General features: G+C 38.7%; 1 protein-coding gene across 13 annotated transcripts in view; it reads left to right on the top strand.

Moving 5' to 3' along the window:
• The window catches only part of DST (dystonin), a 468601-nt gene that overhangs the window by 172317 nt on the left and 282099 nt on the right, over positions 1-14185 (top strand). For all 13 annotated transcript variants that reach the window (XM_038397725.2, XM_038397722.2, XM_038397727.2 and 10 more), the window contains one exon: positions 734-795. In XM_038397725.2, the coding sequence (XP_038253653.1) occupies positions 734-795 (62 nt within the window). The remainder of the gene's footprint in view (positions 1-733; positions 796-14185) is intronic.

Here is a 14185-nt window from a genome sequence, read left to right as displayed (position 1 = left end):
TTTTATTCTGTTGCTTCCGTCCTGTTGCCTCAGTCTTTTTGGGAAATCTGCTAATACTAACAGCTCCCACCTAAGAAAGTACTGGCAGGTAGAGCCTCATGCCAATGTAGTGAAATCCATGCCTGCATTTAGGGATGGAAGAATTCAAGATTATACAATCTTTAAATGAAAGCGCCTCACACCCGTGCATATTGGAACCGGAGGGTCCCACGTTCAAAAAGTATTTTGTTGTCAAGTAACTACTCAGTAGTCTTTCTGTTGGTAAATGGGTTATGATTAATTAGATTTTACAGGACCTACTGCAAGTGGTCATGGCTCTTAAGTGCATCTCAATCCCTTTAGTGGAACCTTGAGAATAGAAGGCCAAAGTCTTTGTTCTGGCGAGTGATCTTCCTGATAGTATTACTAACAGAACAGAAGGAGACGTGCTGATTTTACTGTAGAGGAGACCTGATATTTTGCATATAAAAAGCTTTAACTTGACTTGGCCTAAGCAAATATTTTGTATTAAAATGAGATATTGCAAGAACATTTGTACACAAAAACACTGCTGTTATATATAGTGCCACTTAAATTAGTTCATGTATCTGTCTCAAAGCTTGTTTCTCTGTTCTAACATTACTGGAGTGTTTATTTATAAATATTAATAAAATAAGCCATGCAGAACCTTTTGCAGTGCTATGTTATTTTTAGAGCTAATGAAAACTCTTTTTTTCCCTTTTTCCTTTCCCAGATGAACGGGACAAAGTACAAAAGAAAACCTTCACAAAATGGATAAATCAACACCTCATGAAGGTCAGTTTATGTTTCTGTCATACCAGTGACATGGAATATTACCTTGGGTGAATGTGGGTTTTACTAACATTTGAAATGAGATGGCAGCAGTGTTGCTGTGGAATAAAGAACTTGAGAGAGGAAGATTCCGAGGTTTTGGGGAGTAATAGAGAAAATGAAAGGTTTCAGAGTAGCAGCTGTGTTAGTCTGTATTCACAAAAAGAAAAGGAGTACTTGTGGCACCTTAGAGACTAACAAATTTATCTGAGCATAAGCTTTCGTGAGCTACAGCTCACGAAAGCTTATGCTCAGATAAATTTGTTAGTCTCTAAGGTGCCACAAGTACGCCTTTTCTTTTAGAGAAAATGAAGTATCACTATTGTTAACTTTTTTTGGTCCTATTAAATGCATTAGCCCTAAGTGCTAGAGAATCTCAGATGACAGGGTGATTTATTTGAGTATTTATATATGAAATTAAAATGATTCAGTTTTCTTTGAAGAAGGAACTAAGTTGATTAATTTGTGAGGAGGGAAGTGACCTTGAACTTTATGAATTTGGACCACTGGAGGGGCATCAATGTGCTGTTCACTAGAAATAAATGCTTTCTAAAGATTAAAATATTTTTCCAGCAGCTTTCTTGTGGATGGCAGTGAACTTAGCCCCAGGGATAGCACATATCATTTTAGCAACATGTGCAGCTTTTAGTCAACGGAGAGTTGAAGGCTGTGAGTTCACCTTCACAGTGTTGCCCTTTAGCGCTAAATTCAATCCGCTGTTTCATTGCCAAATGTCTAGCCCAGACATTTCTTTGGAGGAACAGATTGTGTGGTTGTTTCATGTAACTTGCTTTACTTTTAGTGTATGGCAAAGGTTGAATTCATGTGTGAGTCACATTACATTAAAATGTATCTGCAAACTGTCAGAACTAAGGTTTAATTAGTGAATGTAATATTGAAACACCATTGCAAAGGTTTGCTTACGTTCACGTTTTGTGAAACATGTCGTCTAAATTTTTCTGGCTTATTTAATCATTTTGTCATCTCTCTTTGCTGTGGCTGCACTGAGGGTACTGGAGGAGTATTTGACACTTTCTGTGGCAGAATTGGAAGTATGTTACCAATCTTTCTAATCAATGCCCTTTACATTTTTTCACTTGAGCTCCCCGAGTTTTTAGAAGATGTAACTGAAACCAAACCTGCTGGTGAATCTGAACACGTGAAACTCTGAATCCTAATAGAGTTCTGGTTTTTGTATCTTCTAAAAAAATTGAGCCACACAAGCTCCCACTAAATGAGCAACCTGGCAACTCAGTAGAGCCCAGAGATCCACAATAAAATCTGATCAAAATCCTGTGGAATCCAATCTTTCCTTCGAAGCAGATTTTTCTTCTAAGCTGTTCTGTAAGTCCTTCCTGGCACCATGACTCCCTCAAGAGCTGTTCTGTCATTAGCTTCCCCATTGCAGCTGTGCACCACCTCTTCCTGAGTAGAGTGGGATAGAAGTCATGAATGCTGGTCATGCCAACAGTATATTGCGACTGGTTTGCCTCTTGTAGATGTGCTAGATTCCAAGGAAACATGTTCTGGATAGCAGCTGCTTCACAGCTCCCCATTCACTCTGATACCTCAACCCCACAAATCCCCAAATGAGCATGTGTCCTGCAGAGGGATTTCTGCCAGCTAATGAGAAGGGGCAGCATGTTGCAGAGTGGCTACTCCCCCTTTTCTGATGTTATTGTGTATGTGAATGTATTAGAAATGTGCCCATTGTCCCAGGGTCTAGGCAACCCCAACATACATTAGTAACAGACTGCCAACAATTGCCAGCAAAAAGGCAATCCTCAGATTAACTGCCATGCATTTGTCCCGACAATTTTAGATAATTGCTGCCTTGTTTCAGAGGCTGTTAATCTTTTTCTATACTAGAGATGCATTTTAAAGATATGGTTTTAATTTTTATGTGGGGTGGGGGAGGAGAGAGTTCATATCTGGGGTCTCTTCAAGAGTGTCCTTTAATACAAAATTTAAAGTCATTTCTGTTTGTATTTACAATATCTAGTAAACAAATGTTTATCAGAAATTGTAATTAAATACATCCTACTATATCATTCTCTTTAAATAGGCCTTAAAGTTTAAGACCTTGCATTTGGATTTTGTAAACATAAAATTTAAATAAATAAGGTTTTAGTCTAAGCTAAGGCTAGAAATAGTGGAAACAGTTTTTATTTCTTTAGCTGAACATTCACTTGCAGAGTTGTTACCGTTGTAGTACTTTTGTGGGAAGAATAATGACTTGGAGATTTATAAACTACCTCTTGGAAAGATAAATTTGAAGCGATTTAGGCCCTGCTTCTGCAAAGGGATATGGATAAGCAGACCCCAATTAGTCCGATTGAGAGCCTTTGCGAGGTCAGTGGCCTTAGGCCATGATCTTGCAAACCCTTCTGCAGGTGACATACTGTATGCATGTGTATCACTGGCCTTCATTTTCATCTCATTTTAGGATTACAGCAAAAGACGCTTAATATACATAAATACAATATTTGCCTATATATTTTCTGTTCACCTGAACTTTCTGACATCTCCTTCATATCTCAGGTGATATATTGATCAAATTTATCAAAGTTCTGTTTTTACTCCAGTATTTTTAAAGGCAAGTACTTGCATGCAGATATAAAAATAAAGAGTGACATAAAACATTTTCTTAGGACAGCACAGACCCAAGAACATATTAAGGAAATCTTTTGTGTGAAGGAAATATAGCTAAATGTACTGGCAGCGTATGTGGATGTATCTTGAGTGAAATCATAGAATCATGGTGAAGAAATGTTGCCTCACTACTCTTAGAATCATAGAACATCAGGGTTGGAAGGGACCTCAGGAGGTCATCTAGTCCAACCCCCTGCTCAAAGCAGGACCAGTCTCCAATTAAATCATGCCAGCCAGGGCTTTGTCAAGCCTGACTTTAAAAATCTCTAAGGAAGAAGATTCCACCATTCATAGGTAACCCATTCCAGTGCTTCACCACCCTCCTAGTGAGAAAGTTTTTCCTAATATCCAACCTAAACCTCCCCAACTGCAACTTGAGACCATTACTCCTCGTTCTGTCATCTGCTACCACTGAGAACAGTCTAGCTCCATCTTCTTTGGAACCCCCTTTCAGGTCGTTGAAAGCAGCTATCAAATCCCCCCTCATTCTTCTCTTCCGCAGACTAAACAATCCCAGTTCCCTCAGCCTCTCCTCATAAGTCATGTGTTCCAGTCCCCTAATCATTTTTGTTGCCCTCCGCTGGACTCTTTCCAATTTTTCCACATCCTTCTTGTAGTGTGGGGCCCAAAACTGGGCACAGTACTCCAGATGAGGCCTCACCAATGTCGAATAGAGGGAAACGATCACGTCCCTTGATCTGCTGGCAGTGCTCCTACTTATACAGCCCAAAATGCCGTTAGCTTTCCTGGCAACAAGGGCACAAGTCAAGAGAGCTGTACCTGCTTATGCATTATGGGTGAGTTTGACCCATAGTTTCTAGCTTTGTTATACTGGATTCAGTACAACATACTTGCATATATACCTCCCATAATCTGTTGCAGAAGCTAGCTATATACTTTATCTATTGCCATATCTGGCCCCTAATTCAAACTGAAAAGAAAAGATGAAGAGAGGCTAAGAGAAACATTTGAATGTGATAGTGGTATGGAATCCTGACGATAAGTGAGGGGACTTGCTGCACCTTTCTCCATCTTCTGCTTTCCCCTTCTCCCCTTCTTTTTGCTGCTTCCTTTCTTCCTTCTTTTCCCTTCTCCTCTGCTCACTTATTGCCATGCTTTCCTCCTTTCTCCCCAGGAGAAATTAACCAGAATGTCCTTAGTGGAATGTCACACTTTTACCTGCTCAGTGTACATCCCAAACAGATTCACTAAGAAGAGTAAGTCAAAAGTGTGATCCTCACACTGGCATCAAAACCCTGTTATCAGTCATCCAATGGAAATCCCTTAAAATTTGGTGGAACTCTAAGGAGAGGGTGGGAATCACTGTCCCTTTAATTATGTTCAGATATGTAAAATCTTGGCACTTAGGCCTGGATTCAAAGCACCTAAGCACAAGCTGAACGTTTAAGTCTGAAAGTTTGTCCACATGGAGGCTTAAGGCAGGTCTACACTATCGCTTAAGTCAATCTAATGTACATCGCTCAGGTGTGTGAAAAAGACACCCCCATGAGCGACGCAAGTTACAGCGGCCTAAGCACTGTCCACACCAGCGCTATTTTGTCAGGAGACACTACATTGGCAGAGCTGCATCGGTCTTCACCAGACACACACATCGGTGCAGCTGCGCCAATGTAGCACTTCTGGTGTAGACCTGCCGTTTAGTGTGTGGCAAGCTAGGATGTGAATGTACAGTGCCGTAGCTTGCCACGGAGCAGCAGGGTCCACATGGTGACTTACTGCTTGGCTTGCTGTGTACTGTCTCCATATGGATACGTTCTGAGGGTAATCCCATCCCTATTCAGCAGAAAAACCTCAGCATGTGCTTAAAATGAAGCATGTGGTTAAATGTTTTGCTGAGCTAGGGACATAGATATTACCAAGGTAGGCACCTTAGAAATTCTTGAGATAGTTTAGATCTAGCCTCCTAAATAAAATAATTATATTAATTGCAAATGTAAAGTAAACTTTTCAAAACATTGACATTTCACCGTTAGTAGAGCCAAAGGGATTGCCATTTGGTATTTTGTAAGGCTGACATTCCTTTCCTTTCAATTCATTATCAATCTGATAGAGCTGATTAGAATACTGTTTAAAAACTAATGGTGGAGCTTTGTTTAAATATTATTTTTTAAACTGTTGACATACATTCTGAAGAAGTGAAATCTTGGACTTTATACTCAGCTAATACCATGGAATATATTTCTTTAACAAAACTCACATTATTAGTTGTTCAGAGGAGCATTCATTTTATGAAATAACAGCCACAGTTATTGACATTTGGATGAAGGTCTTGAGCTTTTACTACTTGGAACATTTTTGTGGTGTAGCAGGTGTTTTGTCTTTTCTACAGGAATGAATAGTACATTGAGTCACATTACTTTTCTATAGTGAATAATCAACAACTGACATGCCAAAGTGGCTAAATTTGTCAGACTCAGAGGTTTCCTTCTCAGACATCTGTAAAAATGGCCCTAGACATCTGGGGTGAGAGTCAATGTACTTTGGAGCCAAAGACTGTTTCCTGAGTTCAGTGAGAGTTGGCTCTGCGGCCCCTGATGTCTCAGGGCACGGGGAAGAATTTTTTTTTAAAAAATGGGTGATATGACAGGCTTGAAATGAGAAGGACGGGAAAAGAAAAAAAATGAGTAGGTAGGGGCAGAGAGTAGGATTAAAGGAAGGAGTAAACGCATGAGAGAATAAGACCACTTTGTGTCCCCCTCTTCTCTCTCTTTCTGCATCTCCTTTCTGAAACACATATTTTTAAAAAAATTCTGCAGCAACACACAACTGCCTCCAAGAATAAATGTGTTATTTTTAAATAAGGTGCTCCAGGATTTCAGCATCAGAAATAATGACCCAAGTATTGAAAAACAGGGCTTTAGTGCTAGATAGCAAAGAGCATTAGACAAATATTTTCAGAGCTCCTTACTTTCAAAGCAAACACAAACATATAGCACTTGAACTCCAAAATATCCTCTCCAAAAAACAAAAAACAGAGAAATGAAACACATTTCAGTCTTTACCATTTCTACTAGGCAAAGAGGTTGTAGAGCACCTCTTTACAATCCTTGAAGAAGCAGGGTGGGACCCCTACCTCAGCAGAGCACTTGGGATGGGAACTGTCTACCACCTGGATAGAACACCACATCCCCAAGTATTGCTACCATGTGACCAGAACACAGGCTATCATTGACAGTAGTCAGTTGTTAGGTGCACACACAGTAGAGTGAATTATGCTGTATGTCCCCCCTGGATTCTCCATGGATTGTGCTCCAACCAGCAGGATCCTAGACGTACTAGCTACCGTCCCTGAACAGATGTGATAGAAATTGTCCCGCAAATCACTATTTTAGGTCTTAGTGACAGTCAGGTGTACTTGTTGCACAATATACTTATAACACTTGTTTTGTGATTTTTTTCTTAATTATAAAAAATCTACAATTCTACAAAACACCATCATTGTACCATACCAGAAGAAAGAAAGAAGTGCTTTGTAGATGGTAGTGGCAGTCTGTAGTGCTGCAAAGATTGAATGAATAATAGAAATGTGACTCTGTTGGTTCCTAATACCCCTAATATAGCACATGGATTGTACAAGGGCACTTGGATCAATGACTTCATGGAATGTGTTGGTGGACATTTAGCTTCATAGCTTCCAATATGATGTAAACATTTCCTTGCTGAAAGTTTGCATTGCAAGTACACTGCAGTTTATCGAAATGGATAACATTGGTCAGCAGTATTTTCTTTTTAATAGCTTTGTTTTGAAAATTCCAAATAAATACAAACGTTCACTTTTTTTGCAAATATTTATATTGTACTTATTTTAATGGGGGGGGGGGTTTCCAACACATTCAGTGTTGGTCTAGCTCTGAGGACCATGTTTCAAAAACTCCATCTCATAGCTCTTAATTTTCCAAATATGTTTTATAAAATCAAGTTTTAATTTTATGTATGAGGAAAAAACAGATAGAAAGACTTCTGGCTATGCAACAGGAAGAGAAAGCTACCCTAACTGAGCAGATAAGGATTCTTCTCAGCTGGTGTTGCAGGGGTGTCGGGGGTGTGGCCTGAGCATACTTGCTCCTGCGACCCCTGTCAGCATAATGGCATCTTGAGGACTGTTACAAATTGGCATAGTTTATAGCACTCCCAGGGCTGCTATAAAATATGCTGGGTATAAGACCAGTTGAAAACTGATCTAAGGAACAGATAGCCCACATATAGCTCTTTGTGCCTGTACCCTCCAGCTCTGCTCCCCATTTATTTACAGGGTATAGCTGAGAATTCAGCTTTCTTTTTTAGTCCTTTCCAAGGTTTGAATAGTTCAGCGGGACCTACTGGCCTCTCGGCAGATGGAGAAAAGTTTTAGTTTCTCTGCATTAACTTACTTATTACGTGGTTAGGCTTCACTTCAGAAATCTTGTCTGGCTGGAATTATTCCCTTTGAGTGCCATCTTCTCTCAAAAGAATGTAAGAATAAATTCCTGAGCAAATTTGTCATCAGCTGTTATTGGTTTAAGTCATGTTTGCCTTGTTCTTTCTTACTTTTCCCTGCAAATTTCCATGCTGGTCTCAGAGTTGAGCACCACATTGTGTATCCTAGTTATTCAATAGTCTGTCACTCAGAAGTAAAATCAATAGCATCTCCATTTTGTTTCACAGAATGCATGTCTATTTGAGACGCAGATGGAGAGCAACCTCAGAACTTTATTGCAGGTTGATGGATCTTTAGCATTTTAGAAAATATTAAGGAGGACGACTGGATAATTGTGAGGCATTCCTATAGAATGCCAGGGGCTGATTCAGAATGTGAGATTATACAGAATTGCAGAGGCCTGCAAATTATAACACACATCAATAACATCTGCCTACTCACCAAATAAATAAAAATTATACAGTAAATCAGAGGTTAATTTTATCATCTTTAATGTATACAAACTCAATTAGGAATTGGGATTAAGATGGAGTGACTGAAAGAGAGATGTTAGCTAGCCTTATCAAATGTGTTAAATAAATGTGTATTTCTACAGTGTGGAACACTTTTGCTCCATTTGAGTGTCTTATGACCCTTGTTATTGTTTTCTTTAATAACTATTTTTTGTAGGTGCTCAGTTGCTTGAATGAATTAGAATTGAATTAATGTATATTAGATGCACAAGCATATCATGTAATTGATTAAAATCTGATGGGACAGAACCTTCAGCATAAATAATATTTTTCACCTGATTGTTGGCTGTGTGCTTAGCTGCTGTGTGGAAGGTTCCTAGCCTGATATCTTTGCTCTGTAATGTCAGTTTCTTTGAACATAAAATCTACCCATTACATGGATATGTGATTATAGAATCATGTCAGTAACTTCCTTATAACGCAAGGTTCTCCCTTTTAACTCTAGTTAGTGTAAAAAATAAAATACTTGGCCAAGTGAAGAAGTACAGCAATACTTTAAAAGGAATGTAAATTCTTCTCTGCCAAAAATACCTAAAGACTTCTGTAGAGGCTTTGAAAGATTTCCCCATCCCACTTAATATTGACACCAAGGGCTAAATGAAGCTCAATGGCTGTACATGAAGGAAGAATTTGGCCTTCAGTGTTCATTCACTGGATTACTTGTCTGTCTATACCTCCTTTTTCTATTCTGTGGTCTCAGCTAATCAACCTACGTTTGATTTTGACAAGTATCAGCACTCCCTGCGAGTGACCATGGACCAATAAGAAGGTCATATTATTCACATCGAGGTGAAAAGTGAGAAATTTGGAAAGTTACAATGTTATAAACAAGAATGTTTGTTTCAGTGGGTACAGTAATTGTACTCCTATGGGGAGTTAAATTAACCATTTTGAAATATAAGTTAATTGTTTCTTATTTTCTCAGCACTAATATATTTATCTATAGCAGGCTAATATATTAATTTATTAATTCATTCTCTTTTCTATGCATTTATTATTTGCAATTAAGACTTGGTTAGCATGGAACTTAATTAAAATTTAATTATTTACCTTCTTGAGGTTTTAACAGATAAGATGTAATTGTACCATCTGCAATTAAGCGTTGGTTTTTAAATTAATTGTTAAATTATTCATTGAGTTATACTTTATCTATACACTTTTGATCTATGCAAATGTAGCTACTCATTTATTTATTAGTTTAGAAATATATTGTCTTGATCCTGCTCCCACTGGAGCCAATGTGAACTGTGCCACTGGTGCCATTGGGAGTAGTATAGGTTGTTATATTAGTACTCTGTATAAAGTGACATCGAACATCTAACATTTCCCATACCACAGTATTTTACTCTGCAGCTATATTTCCTAGACTTAGAGGGACCGTTTTTGTTCTCAGTTACCCTTAGTGTGACTGTAGAACTGAGCATAAGGGAAGAATGGGGCTCAGTATTAAACACATTTATAACCCATGGAGAAGTAAATATTGAATTTTTAAGGGTGACCACTGTGACTTGAATATCTAATCACTTATGTAAATGTATAGCTTCATTATGGGTTGGGTTTACAGAATAAGAATTTCAGTTTAAAGAAAGACAAATAATATTGGAAATCTAGCTTGTAATTTCGAGCTAATTTCCCAAGAAAAACTACTATTTAAGTCAAGTGCTTTAACCAGAATAAGGTCTTATCTGTTGACCTCATATTTTACTCGTGTAGACCTCAACAAAGTGACATGTTGTTCAGCTTTTCAAAAATGAGGCATGGTTATAGTATTCAGCCATTTTCTAATTTCACTGTTGCTTTTTCATGCTGTGTGAATACCACTAAAAAAATAAATGCCCGAGCTATTGCGCTGTATATTCCAAGGGGCACGTTCTGCATTTCTTACATATATACACACACACACACACCTCTTGTGGAAGTGAAGGGAAGTTTTGGGTACTCAAGGAATGCAGTATCAGGTCCTATATATAGGAAATATTGTGTTCAAGTCAGTGCGGTATTTGCTTACTTCTTAATGGTGTCCAGTCTAGGCATGTAATAATATTTGCCTTACATCCTTTAAAGTTCTCATAACTTTAGCTTTTGATAGGAGTCCATTAACATTCCAGTTTAGTAATTTAAACAATTCATTTCCGATTAGTTACGCTATTATAGGCCCCATCCAGCAGTCCTCCTCTGGCAAAACAGTTTTCAAACATTGAATTCTCATAGTTCCTCTCTGCAAAGATACTTTGTAGGACTTATATTAGTAATTTTGTTACACTAGTTAAGTCATCCTCTTTAGTGATCTTCAATCCCACGATTTCTCTTAGAATATCCTAAAGGACCAAAACAACAGGCTGGGCTGTAATATGAAACCTGCTGATGTTTGCATGGGTGTTAGAACTAGGGAAGTGGGGTTAGGGGGTGGGGTGCTGTAGCACCGCTGCCTGGAAGTGGATTCCATTATGTACATGGTTTACAGTTTGGTTCAATGGCTCTCAGCACCCCCATTATACAAATTGTTCCAGGACCCCTGAATGTTTGGTTGACATGTTTTATTAATCTATTTATATGTCCCTTTTTTCTGCCCTTGTGACTAACACACATTTTAAAAGGGGCAAAATAAATGTCACAGTTCTATCTTTGAACCTGATGGCATCCCACACTTCACTTATCTTCATAATCAATATGCTGTAGGTATACATTAAATGAGCAAGTGAAAAGATGATTGTGAAGTGTACACTGACAGCTTTATAATCCAAATGTGAGATAAAGTGGGGGGTTTTTAACAGTAGTTTTATAAACAGATATGCAGCTGAGTATCTGAAAAAGGGACTATGAAGTGGGAAACAGGCAATGGGGATGCACCTGCTGGGAAGAAAATGCTGCACCTTGTAAGCATTAGTGATGTGAATTAGGAGCACTGGTAGAATTGCACTAATTCATCAAGTGTACATGCCCTGGCATAATTCCTTCACGCCTCATGTTCAATCAGAACTATTTGTAAAGTAGATGCTGTTTTGGTGAAGTCTGCTGGTACCAGAGCTGGTGGGATACTTCTATCTCACACCTAAATTAATATTGTAACACTTTGGTCTATGGATTTTTATCAATTGCATTTATTTATTTCAGTTAATAAAAATATACCAGAATAAAACATACTATATGGGAATCAAGATTTTCTCACTTCTGATAGCATTACTATTCTTTACAGATAGTGGGGCAGGTAATGTGTCTTACTCTGTGTTTGGAAACTGCCTTGCACATGTTAGGTTCTACTGCAGTATACGAAATAATTAATAATCTTATGAGAGTTTCTGTAAATACATACTCAACAAAGAGTCCTTTGGTTCTTCATAGCCTTCATTAAGTGCTAAGGGGAGGGGAGTATTTTTTACTGAATAAGGCCCCAGTCCCACAATTGGATCCATATGGGTAGATCCCATTGAGTTCAATGGAGTCCACACAGGCAGATGTCTGCTCGTATGTGGAGTCCTACTGAATTCAGTGGGGTTCTTTCCAGGGAATGAGGCTCACTCTCATAGATCTGATTGTTCCAGGGCCTGTAAAATTATTAGTATTTATATTGAGGAAAAAATGTGATGGTATGTGACTTCTTGACTTTGGTGAGTCAGACGCTAGCTCAGAATCTTTCTCCCATGCCCTTTAGGTCTGGGATCCTTCCACCACCTTTAAAAACAAAAAACCACAACCCCCAAAACCTGCATATGAGATACAGGAAACAATTTCTAATTGATTCAGTTAAAGGGTTACCATTATCTTAAAAATCATACGTCTGTCTATATTTTTACCTACTCTTGTTACAGACAACTTCTAGGATTACTGTAGCTGAAAGAGACGAGAAAAATATTTTCCCCTATTTTTTTCATGTTGCTTGCTTTGTGCACTTTGAGTATAGTTAATTTCATGTTAGCATCGTATAGTCTTTTAGTTAATTTTCCCTACATCAGTGGTTCTCAAACTTTTTTTTCGCGGACCACTTGAAAATTGCTGAGGGGGTCAGCGGACCATGTAATGATCTTTCCAAATGTTGATTGTACCGTTAGCTAGCTATTGTAAAGCGCTTTGGATAAAAGTGCTATATAAAAAACCTTAATAATGAACTTTTTTTGTTCTACAAATAAAAGCACACAACTCATATTTTAATATCAGTAGTCTTATCTTTCCAATTCAATGGATGTGCCGTCTCTCCTGCACTGCAGCAGCCCCCAAACTGGGGCTGGGAGGGAGTGGGGTCTCTCCCCCACCACAGCAGACACAGAGCTGAGGCTGGGAAGGAGGGCTCTCTCTCCCCGGCAGCCACAGCCCTGGAGCTGGGGAATGTCACCTCTTTCTCTGGCCGCCGCAGCCCAGCATATCCCAAATTCCTCCCACCCCCTCTTCTCACCCCACTGCCCCCTCCTACCTACCCCCTATTCCCCCCAAGGCCACCACCGCACCTTACATGTACGTCTTCTCCCGGGTCCAGGCACCTAATTAGTGGAGCCACACCTGCGCGGCTCCACTAAATTATGGGGGTGGCCCTTCATTCTCTCGTGTACGGCTGCCCAGGCACGTACCTTAGAGGGAACTATCCACGGACCACCTGACTGGAGCTCATGGACCGCAGTTTGAGAACCTCTGCCCTACATGAATGGGTCTTTCACACAGGATGAGGGGAGAGAAAAATATTTTTAAATATTGGAAAATGTGATTGTGCTATTGTCAGAAATTGGCAGTGGGATTCAGAGGCATGTGTAGTAATTGAAACTTCTTTTAGCTGATTTTTAAATAGATTCGTTTTCAAATTGAATATGTACGCAGTATTACATGATTTTATCTAAGCGATGGCTAGTGTCTGTAAAGAGAATTGGCATGGATTTTTGAGCAACAGTGCTTGTTAACTAACTTGAATTCCTAGAATGTATTATTATTGTTATTATTATTATTATTATTATTATGCTATATTTTAAAAAGACTTTTGCTAATTTACAACATCAAAGCATATGTGCTAAGGTGAAGAGTTGCAGAAAAAGGTTGGAAGAGGTTGTTGAGTAAAACCTAAAAACAAAGCATTAATAACTGCAGCTTGTCCAGCAAGTCAAGGATGACAAATAGAGTATTTCAGTGGTTGGTTTTGGGAACATTATTATGATTGTTTTAAGTTATTTGGTTGACAATAAATAACTAATGCAATCTGTGCTAGCCACTTGCATAATGGTCCTGTTTAGCCTGCTGTGGTTCCCAGGATTTCCAGGTGCTGATTTTGACCTACTAATCTCTGTGTAATTTGAGTCCACCTCTCCCCCTCAAGTACCAGGGCAGTTGAAATCAACTGAGCAGCTTGCAGACTTTAAATAGATTGGGGTTTGAGAAAGCATTTTCAATTAGTAAACTTTTTGACTCTGGAACTCACTGTCTTGACTGGTTCAACAGAACCTGAATTTGTTGATCTTTCAAGCTCTCTGCTTATAAAGGTTTGAGATATGTGAATTAGATGAATCTCAGGCTCTTTTTTCTGTAGGTGAGCTAGGGAATTGGAATAGGGGTCTTTTTTGACATGCAGCCAGTTGGTAAAGCTTTTGCTTTGTTTAATAATTACATTTCAGATATCATACATGTACCGAGGCCCTTATCCAGCATTGTCCTTGTACACAGTCATATATAAGTTCCATTGACTAGTCATATGCCAAATGTGATGAGTATGCTTAAATTCTTTTGCTGATTTGGGGCCTCTGAGAATATCTGATCTCATTTAATAAATCTAAAT

The sequence above is a fragment of the Dermochelys coriacea genome, chromosome 3 (assembly GCF_009764565.3).
Source record: "Dermochelys coriacea isolate rDerCor1 chromosome 3, rDerCor1.pri.v4, whole genome shotgun sequence".
NCBI classification, from domain to species: domain Eukaryota; kingdom Metazoa; phylum Chordata; order Testudines; family Dermochelyidae; genus Dermochelys; species Dermochelys coriacea.
Note: the sequence above shows the minus strand (reverse complement) of the source record. Positions and strands in the feature narration are given on the sequence as shown.